The sequence below is a fragment of the Ornithodoros turicata genome, unplaced genomic scaffold, assembly GCF_037126465.1.
Source record: "Ornithodoros turicata isolate Travis unplaced genomic scaffold, ASM3712646v1 ctg00000915.1, whole genome shotgun sequence".
In the NCBI taxonomy this organism is placed as follows: Eukaryota; Metazoa; Arthropoda; class Arachnida; order Ixodida; family Argasidae; genus Ornithodoros; species Ornithodoros turicata.
Window position 1 is genome coordinate 82458 of NW_026999417.1, and position 20009 is coordinate 102466.

The 20009-nt window shown below is 44.0% G+C and overlaps 1 protein-coding gene across 2 annotated transcripts in view; it reads left to right on the forward strand.

Moving 5' to 3' along the window:
* Nucleotides 1-20009, forward strand: part of LOC135375679 (spatacsin-like) — a 504414-nt gene that overhangs the window by 53624 nt on the left and 430781 nt on the right. For both annotated transcript variants that reach the window (XM_064608337.1, XM_064608338.1), the window contains exons 7-8: nucleotides 2074-2221; nucleotides 6951-7075. In XM_064608337.1, the coding sequence (XP_064464407.1) occupies nucleotides 2074-2221; nucleotides 6951-7075 (273 nt within the window). The remainder of the gene's footprint in view (nucleotides 1-2073; nucleotides 2222-6950; nucleotides 7076-20009) is intronic.

The following is a 20009-nucleotide window of genomic DNA, read 5'->3' on the forward strand; positions in this document are numbered from 1 at the left end:
ACTGTTTCTCATCAACGCATAGTCCAGTGAAGATACACGTGTGAAGTTCCTTTGAAAATGTACCTGCTGTCTGTGCCTGTTCATGTAGTTCGCGCAGTAGACACTGTCTTTACTTACTTTAATGTTCGTAGCAAAGCAACAGTGAGTCACAAAAGCGTCAAAACACAGCTGTTACAAACGAAATTATGCCTGCAACAGGTAGAGGAACCATTCACTCTCTCAATTACTGCAAACTAACTTGGGTTTTGTACCTGAAGCCGGATACGGTTCCAGTGCGGGTGGCGCTAATCTTGTTGCTCTCCTCGCAGTTCATTAGCAGCAGCGGCGACTCATGACACGGCAAAATACTTGCTGACGGACACACAAACCTTTGTCAATGCTTCCATGCTAACTGAGCGATGTGTCCTTGGGTAGACAACAAGTACCACAGTCTGCTGTGTCATGAAAAACACGAATATCGGCCAGTGAACTTCTCGCAGCGCTTCCATGGTCATTACACGCACCACAGTCAGACACTGAAACTTCTGCATGCTCTAACTTTTATAGTGCAAGGATCGATTTTCTGTACACTAAAATATCATATACAGAAGCATGTGCCCATGAATTTTGAAGAATTTTCGAGGTGGTTTTTTTTAGATATGAGCGCTCAAAAACTGCATTTGTTCAAATGTCACGTGCTGTAGATGCCTCCATGCGTGACAGCAACCTAGCCTAAACTCCTAAATTGGACACCAAATTATAGAGCTCAGTCTCCGCTACACGGCTATACCTTTCTTGTTTCACTGGCATGTACACAAGTGCCGCAAGTGTTAGATTGTACAACCAGACAAACTCAGCCAAATATAGCGCACACACAGACGCATGCATACAGAATTGGCACGCAAGGATCGGATAACGAGGGCAGACAGGCATCCGGCTTTTGAACACCTGTGGTGTTTAAACGATGCAACTTTAGTTGCGCGCAACCAGGTTGCGCCACCAAGTTGCACCGTGTGAACGCGAAGCTCTGGTTGCGCAACTCGAGTTGCAGGAGTTGCAGAGCCGATCGCTTCACGAGCGATTTCTCCTGCAACTCTAGCTGCAACCTGTCAATCACACGGCTCCGCCTTGCAAGCGCGACCAATCAAGCGCGACCAATGTGTCAGTTATTGCAGTGGCAGTACGCGAGACGATGAAATTATCACTAACCAGTGGAAATTATCAAAATTATCAAACTCGCAACGGATTGAACTCGTAACGAGCAGAAGTTGCAGTGCGATTGGACGAAAATGATGACAACGATGTTTTTCGCGCCATCTGGCGAACTCGGTGACAACTACGGCATTCCGAGTTGCTCGCCGTATGAAAGGGACCTTTTTGGTGCAACTTCGGTTGCGTGCAACTATAGCGGAAACCGAGTTGCAGCAAAAAGTTGCATCGTGTGAATCGACCCTTAGCGTCTCAGCCTCAAAGTGTTAAGCATGCGGCATGGATTCTTTTTAGTAAAGTTTCCATATATGTAACTGTTCCCCTGCCTCAACTCACACAAGAATATGAGCGATTTTCGTCGTTGCCACCAACTTTGGGTATTTTTAGCTGCAAAATAATAAAATTTCTGCCGAAACTGAACCCAGGCACTAGAAGCAAACATAGCTGGCAGTGCGAAGAACAAAAATAAAAGCTGTGAACATGTTTGTTGGAAAGATATTGAATGCCAAAATCGCTATGCCTGAAAGCGTGTCGGATCAGCCATATTCTTCCGGATTTTTTTTTCTCTGGAACTACGGAAACTAGAGGAAAAATACTTGCTGTTCCCTTCTCAATCTGAGCCAGGCTACAACACATATTTTTTTTGTAAAAATTAGTGATGGTGCCCGGACCACCTTGCCTGAGTTCAGATTGAATCACCCTATTATGTCTGTTGTCACATCCAGTTATGTTGGCATGCACAGTAGCTGCTAACTGTATAGGCACAATCTTTGCTTTTCGGCATTTCATTCTAGCATGTAATCAGTTTACGGCTCAGTTTCCTGTTAATGATGACACAGTGAGATTTTGACTGGGATAGGAATTGTATGGCTAATTTATTCATAGGTTATGGACCGCCATGGAGCCCGCGTTGCTGGTTTCATGTCGCAACGAAACTCCTGGGGTGGCAATATAGCTGTGGACGTTCTGCAACAGGGAATTCGACACAGACAGCTGGACACGATTGCATTTTTCCTGCAATCTAAAGAGGAAGGTAAGAGCCGTCATCATCAGCTGACGTTTCAGTATTGAAACTGATGCGCCATGTAAAGCCTTGCTATGCACTCCTTTAACACAGTAAAACCTGCGTATAACAATGTCTGTGGTATTGCCAATTTAATCGTTATGCGAGGGATATCATTGTAGGAGAGCTGATCTAAGTCACCGCCCTGCTACGTAACTCTCACTGTATGCATTATGCCCCAGGTGATGCGAAAGAGAGATGCTATGAAACAGGCTGATGTTTGTTGCGAGGCCGCTGAAAATCCACAATATAAGCGGTATTCCTATACATTATGTTCTATAGGAAGAATATTGGGGGTCGGAAAAGCCGCATTATAAGCGGTCTGCTGTGAGCAACACAGCACCATTCTCAAGTGCTTCCAGCTGCATAATGTGCTATGTGGAGAGGCTGTGTTCAGTATGAAGCAAAACATTGATTGCTTGAAATGTGGCAGCACATTTAGTGGATGGCAACTGTCCTTACCTTCATCAGATATGTCATTAGAAGCAATTTTGCCCATATGAACGTCATGAACAATGGCATCATTAGTAACATGTTGCTGTTTATTATCACGTACCCCCAAAGATGTCTCGTTACCCACTGAGTTTTGTGTCTGCATCTTATTTCTAGCATGTCGGGTTTCATCGTCAATAAATTCAGTGTCATCTTCCTCTATCACTGTGTCAAGATAGGGTGCATCGTCGTCCTTCGGTACTGGCAGAACGAAACCAGTTTTCGGGAACCAGCTCATGACAGCCATCTGGTGCACCTCGTACCACACGGCATACAAAAACTGTACAGCCATCAGCGGTGTTGCTTTAGAATCAGGGTCTTTGTCTTCACCTTGCTGCTGTCTTCTTCTATTGAAAAAGGTGGCATCTCTTAGGGCAGATGTTTCTTTCAACATGTATTCCTCTGATGTTTATCGATGATAAAATTTGTGGCTGTATATGGCGAGAGAACTATGATCGTAAGCGACACCACAGTGGTCATCTGTGGATTACAGGTGCACTAAGGGGGGGGGGGTTCTTGTGGGTCTCATAGGGGTAGGTATACAGGGTGCATGTATATAGGGGCATGTTCTGTACTCAGTGATCATTAGCTTGAATACACTCGTACTGCAATACAGGAAGCAGCACAATTACACGTTATTTCGCGATGTGCCCTGACCAGAGGTGGGCACCCTCACGAGGGCGTGCGAGGGTGAGGGTTTCCTCCCCCTCACCTCACGATATTTGAGGTGAGGTGAGGGCCAATTTTTCTGGTGATGTTTGAGGTGAAGTGAGGAAAATATTTAAAAAAAATTTTTGAGGAGAGGTGAGGAAAATATTTAAAAACATTTTGAGGTGAGGAAAGTTTTAGATTTTTTAGGTGAGGTGAGGTGGAACGCGCACTTTATGAAAACTTTTTTCGCGCGTACACAGGATATCTTTCCTTCTTTTCGCAGCTTCTGTCTCTCCCCTGGGCGGGGACTGTCCTCCTCTCTCGCCGGTGATCTCACGCCCGACTTTGAACGTCGTTCGCATACTCACAACTAAACCTTAATTTCCGCGCAACTTTTACGGGTATAACAATCGTCCCACGAAGCGTTTTCTGTGATTGATTAGGCCGAATCTGCCAGCAAAAAACAAACAGAAAAGTTACATTGACGAAGCAATTTCACGAGTTAATTGGCAGTCACTCAAAGCCAATGCGACTTTAATGATGAAGATTCTTCAATACCTGTGAACGTCACATCGAATACACAAATAGCTTTAAAAAATTGAGGTGAGGTGAGGAAAATTCAGAAAAAAAATTGAGGTGACGAAAAGTCTCAAACTCCTTTGAGGTGAGGTAAGGAAAATCTTTCAATAAAAAATTGAGGTGAGGTGAGGAAAAATGTTCAAAAATTTTTTTTAGGTGAGGTAAGGAAAATTTCGAAAAAAAATTTTGAGTTGAGGTGAGGAAAATTTTACTCCCAGAAAATTGAGGTGAGGGTGAGGCTTGTGAGGACAAACTACCACCTCTGGTACTGACTGCGAGATGTGAGGAATGAGGAGTTTTATGTCAAGATGATGAATGAATACGTTAGTGTTGAAATATCCAATCTACCAATGAAGATGACATGGATTTGTAACAGGACTTATTTCAATTGAAATCGTATTTTTGTGAGGAACAGCATTGTACCACAGCAAGAACATACAGTACATTAAATTGATTTTACAATCACACAACAGCGCTTTTGTAACAGTCCAACACTGCTCTAGCTTCTGATATTCACGCATCTGCAGTCTGACCTGTACTGCTTCACTTGCAGTGGATAGTAGGTCTGGCTGAACAAAGGCCAAAAAACAAGAACAAAGAACAAAGTCCAGCAGCATGGCATATCCTATTTTTCAGTGTAACACCGCATGCACAGGGTTATCATGCAAAAAAAAAAAAAAAAGAAGAAAGACAGTTTTCACGAGTTGGACTTTGATGGCTGAACAATAGTGATGCCAGGTAGAGTGAAGTCACCTCTGTGTACTGGAGCAGCGTGGATCAGACTTAAAATAATCTCCTGGATGACCAGCATAGTATGACTTATTAGGGCCAGGTTTTTAGGCACTAAAAAAGGTCAAAATTGGCAAATATAGGCACGATAGCCTTGCAAGCTTTTCTTCATCCAGTTCTTCCGGAAAATCACTTTCCTTGTAGCATGCCGCAATAAAAGTCATTTGCAAGTTCTTGAACTTGAAAGTACACCTGTTTGTTCTTAAGAGAGGCCTGTATTGGGAGAAGCTTCTTTCTACTTCGCATGACGTCACGGGGACAAACTTGAAGCAGGAATTCTCATGCGGGCTTAGGTCTTGACCTGGTATGGGGGTGTTGCTCCCGTTTAGTACCTCTCCAATGTTGAGCAGTGTGGACAGACACCGATTGTTCTGAATAAGTGCTTCCATCTTTACAGTAGCTCTGGAGTCCTTCCCTTCCAGGTATTGGAGCACAGAGCGGACACGTTGTAGAGTTGTTACAGATTCGCTCAGAGGAAGGCCAGCTGTTTCCAGCTTCTTCATGCTTGCCGTCAGACAACAGAAATTTGCGTTAATATATGCGAGGTCCCTTTCAACTTCTACATTGGTAAAGCAGACTCTTGCACTTGCTGTAACACTCGCTTTACAGCGTTAAAATGCTGAGCGTAGTATATGGCTGCATTGATCCCTGTTCCCCATCGTGTTAGGACAGGTTGCGGCGGCAGAGGAATGTCCGGTGCATGATCTCTGAAGATGGCAATTGTGGAAGGATCCTTGAGAAAAACTTTTTTTTGTATTCGACACAAACGAATCCACTTCAGGGAAAGCCAAGTGAATTTCTTCTGCGACACGGTGTATAGCGTGAGCAATGCACGTCACATGGATCATTTTAGAATATAAAACTACAAGTCCTTTTGCTGCCTTGCACATGTATGACGCTCCATCTGTTGAAAACACGTCTCCGAACTTGGATACCGATCTCCTGCACCGGGCAGCTGGTATCGCTTTTTCCTTCAGCATCCTCGGTTTGTCACGTGCACTTTGTGCTGACAGCAGTTGGCTGCTGCTGTTAGTGACCTGACGTAACCAACCCTACGACCACCAAAAGATCACACCACGGGTTCATTTTAAGGTCACCATGAGTCACAGAAGTACGGAAAAGGAGCCCATCAGAGGGGAGTCAACATATTCCATTCAAGGAGGGTACGTGTTCATGAGTCACAGAGGGGCAGACGAGAACGCTATCGGTCAACATGTTTCTTTAGGTTTTGTGTCCCAGCAGTCAAGGTTGCGACAATAATACACATGTTTGAAGGGGACAGAAGCCTCCGGTTTCGTCCTGCCATAGCATCTATAGGCAAATGTCTAAAAATCCAGGTCCTACTTATTAGCTTAGTGCACACGTTTATTTATTTATTTTTTTCGATTGCAACGCTCAGTAGCACTGTTGACACAGTCACATGAGGTAAGAACCTGTTTTTCGAGTGGTAGTTGAAGTTCATTTCTGCATCGTAGCTAAATTTAAGCTACACCATTTGTATGAAAGATGAAAGTCACTGAAAATGTTAGCCAGCAACATCAGTTTCCCTCTTGTGCAACCATTTGTATGTGTGTGTAGAAAAGGAAGAAAGTGTGTGTAGAAAAGAAACCTAATCTGAACAGTCCCATTTCTTACCCTCCTGTAGTGGGTGAGTAAATTGCAATACAGTTCCAACCTTTCTTTGGTAGGTACATACTGGTATGTAGATGTCATTGAAGCAAAAATACTCAAATGGGGATGAGTCGAGTTATCCCCTTAATGCATACAGAAGTTCAATTCATGGTGGAGAGGTCTGCACACAACCAAACAATGCAAATGGATTGCAGGAATTATTCTCATGCCTCAACCCAATGACTTCTCACAAGTGAGGGAATTGATGTTTGTATCGTTAATTTCATTTCATAGACTTAGTTTGAGTATGTGCAAACGTGAAACATGATCACGGCCTTGTTGATTGTGTGTGGTTGTGTATGCTACAGGACATTACTTTCATGTATTCCAATGTTACATTGTTAATTTTGTGCATCTTTGCTGTATTCCTCATTGCCCTCAAAAGGAATACCTTGACTGGGTTGGGACTGGAACATTCACTAATACCAGTGAATGTATGGGTTAGCCTTTGGTGAGATTGGTTGCTAAGACCCTGACACCGTACATATGCACCACCATACAAATCTTTCCTGTGCAGTCTTGGAAACAGTAGTTGCCAGACATATGGAAAAGTGGAACCAAGTCTTGGAGGATCTTCTTGAGACTGTGCAGGAGAACAGATCCCAACTGACTTCCAGACATTTTGCTCAGCAACTGTTGCAGGTAAGGCCCCTATGTTGTATTCAGGCCTTTAGCAATATCAACCAAAAGCTGGTCAAATGTCTCCAATGCCGACCAGCTAGCTACTGGGTGTGATCTCTGTCATCTAGTCACAGCCTCCTTTCTCTTCAGCGCATGTGTGCTACCTATAGTCAGAGCCACTAAGCTGATTGCTTTCTCAGAAATTGGACTGTGTGGGTTAGAGTCCTACTGTTGGTGCCTTTTTCATCAACTGCCATTGTTTAGTTCATGTCAACCTAAACACATCATATCCTAGTGGCTGATATCACTCTTAGTTCATATCTTTCCCCTCTCATCTCTACCTTTTCACTCTTTGCACCTGTGACTCCATCTGGTAGTCTGCCCTGCATCGAAAGGGAAGAGGTGCAGGACTCTACTCTACTCTACTCTTCTATCACTCATCCATAGCTGCTGCAGTGCTATGAATACATTATTTCAAGCTCAGCCCAATACAGGTCAAGAGATAGTGACAACTGGTACGCATTTTGTGTACTGGTGTTTACACCTTTGTGTGCCAACGAAGGCATAGAGCCAACAAAATTCGCATGTACTCTGTCAAGTCAATGGCTGTGTGACAGCGAGTGATGGGCAAAGTACCTCAAATTCATACGTAAATCGGGGTGCCGAATACCTGGCGTCATTGGTGCTTCAAGTACAGCACAAAATACCTGTCATGGATAAGTAGATGGGTAGAAATCCAGCGAACCGGTAGAGATGTAGGAAGGGAGTTGCCTCAGGACAGAAGCCGCCGATATTTCGAACAGAGACTGTTCTTCTTCTGGGCACCGTCCTCATAAGTTCCTCATGGATAAGTTCCTCAAGAAAAGTAACTAAGTTACAGTTAGCCTGCAAAAATGGTAACTGAGTTACAGTTTTATTCTTTTTGAAATTGAAGTAATTACAGCCACAGTTACCACATTAAAATAACTTAGTTACATTAAAGTCACCTTCTAAGAATAAAAAACCGAATACATGTAACTCTCAAAAACCTTTCTTTTTGCATAATTATACAGTGTTACAAATGGATGATTTCCCGCATCAGCCCTAATAGCATAATGGGAGCTTTGCTTGCCATAAAGCATGGCCGTTTCATTGCTTACTCGTGAGTATGATATGAAACAAATGGAATAATTTGTGTTAAACACACACAAGATATCAGCTCTGCTAAAGAAAATATTGTATTTTTTGGGTTATCCATATTTCCAATGCACAGCGCTGGGTTCTAGTCCCTGGGAGTAATGAACGCCAAGAACACACGCTTCACCGCATGCCCAAGAATTAGGGACAAAACGTAAAGCAGGCTTCACCTAAAACGTCTCCCATAGAGCCTGTGTATTCTGGAACGAAAAGCCCGTGCTACATATTCTGCTGGCAGCGCTTTGCATTCGTTCTCTAATAGCATCTTGCCTCTGCCAGGAGAAAACTTTTGAGCAATTTTTTGGGCATGAATAGTTTCATCTTCAAGGTTCCATTCGGGTTCCAAATTTTGAACCTGTAAAGGAGCCTTCAATCGCCGCACGAACGCGTAGCGGCGAAGCCTACGTTCAAGGCCACGCTCAACCACAGGTTTGGGAAATGGCTCGCCGCAGAAGAGACTACAACAGATAAAGAAGACAAACAAGGAATAACAATACGAGGAGCAAAGATTTGCGTGTTACCTCACGTGGTAAGGGTATAGGATATAAACAACTAAAAACTTGACAGCAGTTAGGAGAACTAACATCGTTGAGGTTGTAATAAAGAGCAAACGTGTATACATTATGGCTGTTACGAAGTCTTTTGGTATCATCTGCTAAACTGTGAGCAATCAAACAAAACATAAAATAAAGGTGTGGTCGGAGTGAACGGCACAACAAAGACAACAATAAATGATGACGATGAGATGGGGTGTTTCACCGCGGGGGTGCGCACCCTACCCCACTGCACGTGGAACATTATGTGAAGATGATGAAGGAAGGATGAAAACACAAGAAATAACTAAAATGAACGGCAGAAAATGGACCAACGACAGCTTAAGACGACATGTACAAAAATGCTGAAGGCTGAAGGCTCGGCAGTGCAGAGAACCTACGGATACGCATGTAAAAGGAGGGAAGTAGGACAACCATGCACACACGCGCATGACGCTGAACTATAAAACCGATCTATATATTCCGAAACTCCGAGTGGCTGAACACACCGTTTGTATAGACTGCCGGTTTCGTTTCTTCTTTCTCGCTCTCTCCTTTTTCCTTTTTTTTTTTTTTTTGGGGGGGGGGGGGGTCTTCCTGAAGACAATTTATGATACAGCTATAGGATGTCAGGGTGCTCGCTAACGCAGGAGCCTCTCTAGGTCTCTCTCACGTGGTCGGTTTGTATTACAACACATTACTCTGCTCTCTTGTGACCACAGTAATGCTCGTTGCCTTGTCAATGTCATCTGCATCTTTTAGACACTGTAGATATGTCGTTCACCTCGAAACTACAAAAAAGTTAAGAAATCACGACTTTCTGCTGTTTTTGTTTGGTTTGCGATTATCTGGCGACTTTCTGTTGTCGTCATCTCTCAAAATAAACACAATTTCAGACAACAGAAAAATAGAAAAGTAAAGAAAATATATCGTTCTGCTTTCCTGTCTTTTATTTTCCATACAGCTAAATTTGGTCAACTACTACAGCTAACGCCGTAGTGGCTCAAATCTATCCCTATTGCAGCCTAATGCCGCGTGCTTTTCGACAGCCGTACTCCTGGCTTTTCTTTTCGTCAGTGGATAGGGTTCTAGCAGGTGTGCTGTCTTATCAGCGTAGTTCCAAGGTATATTAAGCAGGTAGCGTAACTCCCATAGGTACCTGTGTCTTCAGAATGACGCCACGATAGAGACGGTCAGCGCCATCCATCCGTTGCGCGGACTACTACGGTTGTAAATAAATGACGTCAGAGACGACGTCACTAGTTTGAATAATAAATAGTGCATAATTATCCATGCACGTTTACATTGGCCCGGCCCACTTCGCTTGCCTTGTATTCCCTTTTCCGCGCCCAGTCAACAATACCCGACGAGAACACAGAAAAATAAAGTATAACAGATTTAATGAATCATATCAATTCCAAATACATAGTTATCACAGATTTTGACAACTCCAAGCAGAAACGCATCGTGATGACCATAGAGAAATTAGGAAGGCTCACATAAGGCCCATTTCTCACCTATAGAGCTACACGTACACCTAGTGATTAGACGTTTGCATTTATTCAATGAGTGGCCGTTATAGGTACATTGCAACAAAACACGACATCGTTGGTACATCGTTGGTTCCTGCTAACACTCACACCATCATGGCCGCTCGTCCAATCTTTTTTTCGCGGGCCCAGCAACATGGGATCATTGTATTCATCTGTTCACTCGTGTTAATCTTGGTTTACAGCACGGAGATATGAACGTCGCTTCCTGTTTAACCAAAAGAGTGTACGAACTCCGTATTACAATGCACGGACACACGGTACGGATACAGAGACGCACGGATAAACAGACCCAACTGTGACACATGCGCAAAGGAGCAGGATACGGAAATGTACTGGAGTGGTAGATGATCTCGTATATGTGCACAAGCGGGGCAACAGAAAGCTTTTTCTACATTGAAATTATGAATAACCTATTAGTACACACACAAGCCACGACCATGTGTAAAGTTTTTGTTTACAACCGTACCTCTACTGTCAACACCCAGGTACAGTGCCCTAGAAGAGTATAGTGGAAAGAGCGGAACCGGTTTCAGCCCGATAGCTGAGGAAGGTCGAGCGGACGGCCGCTGCTGGATCTCCTGGCGCTGCTGTCGAATTCCAGAGGAGAAACTGGGAAGCGCCTATGTCCGCTGCAGCGTTTTTGCTATTTTTGCGTGGTTTGCGTGATGCTTTGGTGACTCCGAAAGAAGGCGATGTGTGACGCATCAAAATAGTGAAGCTTCCTGTAAATTTTGCTGGTATTTGAGTGTGCTAGTCCTCGATGGAGAAGAAGAAAAAGAAGTTAGAGACTTGTTTCGCGCCCCGTTGCAAGACTGGCTACCCGGGTAGCTTTCTGTCGAGCTTAAAACAGCTGTGGGCTTAAGGGTCACCATTGCCAGCACGATATCCCCGATGGACTACTTAACAAGGCCGTCGGGTATAAATTCATCGTGACATCACGAAGTCAAGATCCGCTTGACAACGTTTTTGGCATCGTGAGGCAATCCTCAGGCTGTCACATCCAACACCACAACAGTTTTTGATAACTGTTTCTTGTCTTAGCTTTTATAGTATGGCAAAATCTGTTGCAAATGGAAATGCGGAGCCTGGTGTGTTAGATGCTCTGCTCAGTACAAACGGCATAGAGGAATACAAATGCGCAAAGCAGACTCTGATAGACAAGTTCATTGGAGATGGTGACCTCAGCAGCGCCGAACTTGTAATTGAAAAGTCAACAGACCATGTCGCATATGTATCCTCAAGAAGCGACCAGAGACTAATTTTTTATATAGCTGGCAATGTTGTCAGAAAATTCCTTTCTAAATCAAAGTGTGACATGTGTAGAAAGTTGTTGCTTAGTGACAAGAATGATGTACAGAACCTGCAGGCAGCTCAGCTGACTCAGCTGAAAGATAAGGGGTCCTGTTGTATCCATCAGGCTTTATGCTTAGGTTCGTGGAAAATTTGGAAAACGTGTTTACCAGCTGCTTCAGTACGCAGGAACTTCACCATGAAAGCATTATGGACGTCATTGCACTTCTTCATAGAACGCGACAGGATGCCATTGGTTGCACTGAACATAGCAAGCAACTGAATGCTGAAGGTATGGTATTTTATGTCACCACTAGGCTTCATTTTTTTGTTAAGTCGCTGAATCGAGCCAAAGCACAGAAACGCGACTGTGCAAAATATCCGAAGCTCAGTCGCTGCACAAAACTTGTCATTTCTGCCAGTAATTAATTTTGTTCTTTACATTATGTGCATCCAATGTTGCATTTAATTGCACTTTCGTTTTTTTATATATTCATACTCTGTGGTCGTTATAATCTTGTGTCTTGTACTTAGCAGCCAACTTTACATCGTCATAGCCTGCGATCATTCCATAACTGAAAGCATAAACCTGTCTCCCTCATTGCGTGTGCTTCCTCTTTTATGTGGCATATGCCGGTAGAACTGTGTCGTGTAGTAAAAGTTTTTGAAAGAAGTAACAAGGAATAATTCACAGAGAGACACGCACACACAAATAACAATCATAGGAAGTGCGATAACCCAATACGCCGGCGCCAGTTTCTGCTCGGGGTAACTACGCCAGCGCCCCACAGCGGCATCCGCCTCAAGAGCCTCACAGAGGGAGCATCGCATTTTCCACTACAAGCTTCTAGGGCACTGTAACCCAGGATCGCTCGCGCCTCTTGCTGGTGGCCTTGCCGATGGGTCTGATTTGGTATTTTCGCTTGTTTTCGCCACCAGTTTAGATATACCTTGGTAGTTCTTCTGAAGATTTACAATCATGATCCAGACGTACATGCTCGCGCTTTCAGCAGACTGCTTGGGACTGTGTTGTTCGCTATCGCGTCTTTTTTCATTCGATCATCTTTGTTTCTGTAGGTGTGAAGAAAAGTTTATTGACCGGTTGATAAGCAACTGCGTGCACCACGTAAAAGTCAGTTGTGTAGCATCGATTGCTAATACGTATGAGTTGAATAAAGACGAATGAAGCACGATGAACATTTGATTTACACATAAGAGTTAGTGACGTCTTCATGTTGGGAAAAACTTCGCATGGCTGCATATGCGATCACAATGCGATCACCTTTTAACGTTGAAGCCAAAATAATCGGGGGCACTCCAAACCACGTGACTCAAGCTGTGACGCAGCATTTGTCTCAGCTTGCCGTCGTCTGGATCTTTGGACGTCGTTCCCGATTTCCGTTCTAACATGCGTGACACGCGCTGGTTGATTTCGACACCTATACGTGGCCTGTTTCCTCTTGGATGCCATCTTCTTCCCAGTACATGACGTCACGTTTCTGATATCTCCTAGCCTGTAGCGCAGATGAATTTTCTTCTATCCTTTAACATATTTTAGCCCATCCCATGCTGCGTCCCATTTGTTTGTTCGCCGATGATGTAGGTTTCTAAGACACAATTTTTCTTTTTTAGTCCTTGGCTAGAAGGCCATCCTAGTCAGCGCTGCTGCATGTGGCTCATCGCGGCGTGATGCGAAAAAACATGTATATACGGGGTCACGCTCTACTGTCCATACCCCTTGCATTTGTTTCCCAGATCTAGAAACATAGTTAGGACGTTTAACGTCTCCTGACGCAGATCTTTCCCTGCAGTATCTTGCTCAATTCTTTTACCACACCTCTGAAAAGACCCCATAACTGTGCTAGTTCATCTCTGGTGTCTGGGGAAAGGACTGGAGTCCCAAGGCGTGGTAGATTATCAACAAGTAATTCGACATCCTTTCCTGTTAATGATGTAAATTTAGCAACTTCCGTTTTGCTGTCAGTGAGCAGTCTGACGTTCGCGCCAGTTTCCTTTATAACGTCCACCAGTTTTCTCACGGACGTGTCTTTTCCTTTTGGATCGCGCACTCTATTAGCAGTGTCTACGTCCTGCATGTCCAGAGCAGGTTTTCAAGAAGCTGCTCGACTATTCGTATCTTCATGTGCAAAACATCAGGGACAATGAAGCGGGGTTCTATAGAGAACAATGGGGGGGGGGGGGTGCCGCACTGAGTTTTTCATGTTGCCGTACATCTGCGTCTGCGTTCCACTGGCCGAATAATAACTTGTGAGTGTTTGTTTCACAAAATTGATTATAATAATACCTAAGAGGATCGTTAATTCAAGAGCTTATATGCATTCCATTACCGATGGCAAACAATTTAAGAAATGCTTATGCGACCATTGCGGGTGGAGGGGTGACGTGGAAATTGGAGCGATCTGCATGCCTACACTAGCGGCACTTTGCTGGGGGAAGGGATGAAGAGGGGGAGATGAAGGAGGAAGGCTCACGCGTCTGGCTGGCATGACCATTGCGCTGCATTGCCGTTTTTAAATTTCCACTTTGTACGTGTTGTCATTGTTTGCTCCAGTTGACCAAAATGTTTCATGTACTTGTTTATTTACCTCCACGTATCTGCACATTTTTTTTTCATGTGGTTGTATGCTACGAAATGCTAACCTCCCGTTTGTATTGCCTCCATGGCCGCCAGGGGAAATAAATACATGAGTCTGTACGTCTCACAGCAAAACAACCGTCCACCTTCTGCGTACATGCTTTGAGAGCGGTAAGAGATAAGAGCGATAATCAGCTTCTTTTCCGGGACTCGCCGATGCCACTCGACTACTGAAGTTTCTCTCTCTCTCTCTCTCTCTCTTTGTTTTTTTTTCTTTTCTTTTTTTTTCTTTTCTTCTTTTTCTTACAGCGGTTGCAGACCGGCCACTGCTGCACGGCTCATGATGTACTCGTACCGGGGCATCAAGCGCGGAATTATTATTTTATCTGTATCTTGTTGAGTTGCCCGCTTCATCACGACTTCTGCATTAACCACACGACAGACAGAAAGGCGAGGGCGATTACAGCAGCTATCAACGAAACCCGTGCACAAAAGTAACGACCGACTTATTGTTTTCTTTGATTTTAGTGACTTTTTTTTCCCTTCCGTACTTCATCATTCCTTGTTCATCAAGATATCTACTGGACCTGATAGCACTGCGGTCTTGTCTTGAGTAGGAAGTATGCTAGGACGTTGCCACATGGTGATGTGATGTGATGTGAATAAAGAAAAAAATGGGGATGTGAGTTTCGACGAAGTCAAACTGGCTACCCCAGTACACTTAATACAGAAAGTTCAATCCGATGATGAGATGATGAAAACGCAAAATGATGATGCCATAGCTTATTCGCTCTGCGCGCGTTCTTGCTATTGTTCCTGTATGCAAGAGCTTTTGTGCCCCTATTTTCTGCGGCTGAGAATTCTGGGAGTCTGCGACGGGAGTACGAACAGATGGGCCTTCCTATATGTCTTCAGACTGCCTGTACGCCATAGAACGAATAATTGCTAAAAGGGTATTCGATAATCTGTATGGGAATATACAAGGAATATATTACACGTCCGTGAGAAAGCTGGCAGAGATTATGAAGGGATCTGGTGCGAACGTCAGACTGCTCACTGACAGCAAAACGGAAGTTGCTAAATTCACATCATTAACCGGGAAGAATGACGATTTACTTCTTGAGAATCTACCACGCCTTGCGCCCCCAGCCCTATCCTCGGACACCAGAGATGAACTAGCACAGTTATGGGGTCTTTTCGGAGGTGTGGTAAAAGAATTGAGCAAGATACTGCAGGGAAAGATCTGCGTCAGGAGACGTTAAATGTCCTAAGTATGTTTCTAGATCTGGGAAACAAATGCAAGGGGTACGGACAGTAGGGCGTGATCCCGTATATACATGTTTTTTCGCATCACGCCGCGATGAGCCACATGCAGCAGCGCTGACTAGGATGGCCTTCTAGCCAAGGACTAAAAAAGAAAAATTGTGTCTTAGAGAACCTACATCATCGGCGAACAAACAAATGGGACGCAGCATGGGATGGGCTAAAATATGTTAAAGGATAGAAGAAAATTCATCTGCGCTACAGGCTAGGAGATATCAGAAACGTGACGTCACGTACTGGGAAGATGGTGACACCCAAGAGGAAAGAGGCCACGTTTAAGTGTCGAACTCAACCAGCGCGTGTCACGCATGTTAGATGTGGACTCTATGACGCGAGGTGAGCTAAGAACGGAAATCGGGAACGACGTCCAAAGATCCAGACGACGGCAAGCTGAGGCAAATGTTGCGTCACAGCTTGAGTAACGTGGTTTGAAGTGCCCCCGATTATTTTGGCTTCAACGTTAAAAGGAGGACATTGTAGTCGCATATGCAGCCATGCGAAGTTTTTCCTAACATGAAGACGTCACTAACTCTTATGTGTAAATCGAATGTTCATCGTGCTTCATTCATATTTACTCAACTCATACGTACTAGCAATCGATGCTACACAACTGACTTGTACGTGGTGCACGCAGTTGCTTATCAACTAGTCAATAAATTTTTCTTCACACCTACAGAAACAAAGATGATCGAATGAAAAAAGACGCGACAGCGAACAACACAGTCCCAAGCAGTCTGCTGAAAGCGCGAGCATGTACGACGGCTGGATCAAGATAGTAAATCTTCAGAAGAAATACGCTGATGAGACAGCAACCTGCTAGAACCCTCTCCACTGACGAAAAGAAAAGCCAGGAGTACGGCTGTCGAAAAGCACGCGGCATTAGGCTGCAATAGGGATAGATTTGAGCCACTACGGCGTTAGCCGTATTAAGTATGGAAAATAAAAGACAGCAACGTAGCACGATACGTTTTTTTTTTTTTTTTCTGAAATTGTGCTTATTTTGATAGACTTTGATAGATAGAACAGAAAGTCGCCACAAAATCGCAAATGAAACTCAAACAACAGAAGTCGTGACTTCTTAACTTTTTTTGCAGTTTCGAGGTGAACGACATATCTACAGTATCTAAAAAATGCAGATGACATTGACAAGGCAACGAGCATTATTGTGATCAAAAGAGAGCAGAGTAATGTGTTATAATACAAACGGAACACGTGACCGCCTTTTACAATTGCGCTTTCCTCCCGAGAGAGAGGCTCCTGCGTTCGCGAGGAAGCCTGACATCCTATAGCTGTATCATAAATTGTCTTCAGGTATTAATAAGCCCCTCGCCCCCCCCCAAAAAAAAAGAAAGGAAAAAGGAGCGAGCGAGAAAGAAGAAACGAAACCGGCAGTCTATACAAACGGTGTGTTCAGCCACTCGGAGTTTCGGAATATACAGATCGGTTTTATAGTTCAGCGTCATGCGTGTGCGTGCATGGTTGTCCTACTTCCCTCATCTTACATGCGTATCCGTAGGTTCTCTGCACTGCCGGGCCTTCAAGCCTCCAGCATTTTTTTCGTCTAGACGACACCATCTACGTCACCGCGACATATCCACGCCAACATTCACTCAAGTTATAGACCTATCGTGCCTCAGAATACCTTGTTTCTATAAGCAAACTGAATGTTGGTTCGTTAGGCACACTTTAGCCCGCCAGTTTTAGTCAAATCTTTTATTTTTGTATGTCTCAAATTTTGCAACCATATCATTTTTTTAGTTTCCTTTTTTTTGTGCGCTATTTCATAAATACGATTGTACATTCGGTCTACTCGAACGAGCCTCGAATTCTTCCGGGAGTCAGTATGGAAACACATGAGGATATACAGGTTGTCCTTTGTTAGGTGCCACAGTTGTTATTAAAAATTTATGAGAGCCCCGGACGTGCCGTTTGGGCGCCTAACATAGCTGGCCTCTTGGATATCTTTCCTAGCCGGTCGCATCAGTGTTCGATGGCTAACTGAAATGGTATACTTAATTAGCTTCACTAATTTTCAAAGATAAGAGATTGACCGAATAACAGCATCGAATCCCTTGGAGTCATTGTCATATGACCGACGCATTGGTGTCTATAATTATTATCCTATCCTCGATAAACTTGGTTTGACAACCCTAGCACATCGTAGAACCTCAGATATCACATTTTCCAATGCAAAGTAGTACATGTCTCGTCTTAATCTGTCGTTGGTCTATTTTCTGCCGTTCATTTTAGTTCTTTCTTGTGTTTTCATCCTTCCTTCATCATCTTTACATAATGTTCCACGTGCAGTGGGGTAGGGTGCGCACCCCCTCGGTGAAACACCCCATCTCATCGTCATCATTTATTGTTGTTTTTGTTGTGCCGTTCACTCCAACCACACCTTTATTTTATGTTTTGTTTGATTGCTCACAGTTTAGCAGATACCAACAGACTTCGTAACAGCCATAATGTACACACGTTTGCTCTTTATAACCTCAACGATGTTAGTTCTCCTAACAGCTGTCAAGTTTTTAGCTTTTTATATCCTATACCATTACCACGTGAAGTAACACACAAATCTATGCTCCTCCTATAGTTATTTCTTGTTTGTCTTCTTTATCTGTTGTAGTCTCTTCTGCGGCGAGCCATTTCCCAAACCTGTGGTTGCGCGTGGCCTTGAACGTAGGCTTCGCCGCTACGCGTTCGTGCGGCGATTGAAGGCTCCTTTACATGTTCAAAATTTGGAACCCGAATGGAACCTTGAAGATGCCACTATTCATGCCCAAAAAAACGCTCAAAAGTTTTGTCTTGGCAGAGGCAACATGCCATTAGAGAACGAATGCAAAGCGCTGCCAGCAGAATATGTAGCACGCGCTTTTCGTTCCAAAATACACAGGCTCTATGGGAGTCGTTTTAGGTGAAGCCTGCTTTACGTTTTGTCCCTAATTCTTGGGCATGCACAGAAGAGGAGAGACTCGAGAAAGAAGATTTTAATATTCTACGTTTCGCTGGGCTACACACTGCCTTGTGACATATTACAGGCTTTCTAAAAACAGACATACAGACACAAAAGAACAGGAAGCACAGTGCAAAACTTGCTGTCTTTTGTGTCTTGGTTGTTTGCAACGAAGTTTATGTTGGTATAAACAAGGTAAAACATAAAAATGTGCAGTGAAGCATGTGTACTTCCTAGTCTCTTCTGTTGCCATTCATTATACAATAATCAACAACCAATCATACATTGTGAAATGATAGGATGCTCGAGTCGCAAAAGTCATGCAGGATAGGGAGTTACTGCTTCGCTTCGATGGGTGTAACACGAGAGGAAGGAAGCGCTGGTGCACGAGTGAAGGTGCAGGAACAGCACACAAGACATAGTGTTGACCCACACTGTTTTCAGCTGTCATCCAACGAAAGTGCAAGGATTACAGGTATGATGTACTGCAGTGTAAGTTATACCCGATGCCACCCGTCCATCAACAATTAATTCGTGCGAATAACGATAATTTATTTTGAGACGATGGACAATGACGTGTGTTTATAGCTGTACCCTTTTTGCGTGCCTTTGAAATATTTGGTGTTAAAACTTTCCTCAGGAAATTTAAAATTTTCCTGCGAAGGGGGGGGGGGGCAAGGATTGGGTGCTATCTTTGAACCCACAATTCGGGGTGAAATGGGACGCTACTCACAGGTTTGGGCATCGTTGGTAATTTTGTCCAGCTGACATTGGCCTTTGTCCAGCAGGTTGCTTGCAATCAAAAGTGTAAAACTGTGATATAAGTATTCTTCAGCCTCCCACACCTTACTATTTCTTTGATATGAAGTTTACATCACGTGTGTATATACGCATGCGACTAAACAGTGTGCACTCAAAAAGGGTACAGGATAAACACAAGTTATTCTCCATCGTCTCACAATAAATTATCATTATTCGCAGGAATTAATTGTTGATGGACAGGGTGGCATCGGCTGAATGGTCAGAGTCAGACCCTATGTACGTGTTGTTTTATAATATGAAATACACTCAGTCACTGCAGCACACCATACCTGCAGTCCTTGCTTTTCGTTGGGTGACAGCTGAAACAGTGTGGGTCAACACTATGTCTTGTGTGCTGTTCCCGCACCTTCACTTGTGCACCAGCGGTTCCTTCCTCTCGTGTTACACACATCGAAGCGAAGCAGTGATTCCCAATCCTGCATGACTTTTGCGACTTGAGCACCCTTTTGCCCGCTCCTACACTGGAAAACTTCGACACAATCCTGAAACAACGTGGTTCACACACCAATTACACAAACAAGCGGGACACGGAGCTAAACAGACAGCGCGCCATGCAGCAGACAACGCTGCCGGCGATTTTCTCCAATGAGGTTTGAGCATGACGTGATACACAATGTCCAAGCGTATACCGATGTCGCTAGGCTTAGCGCGGGAGCCATGGAGGAAGGAAACACAGGAGCGGCCGTTTAGAGCAGATTTCCGTGGGACC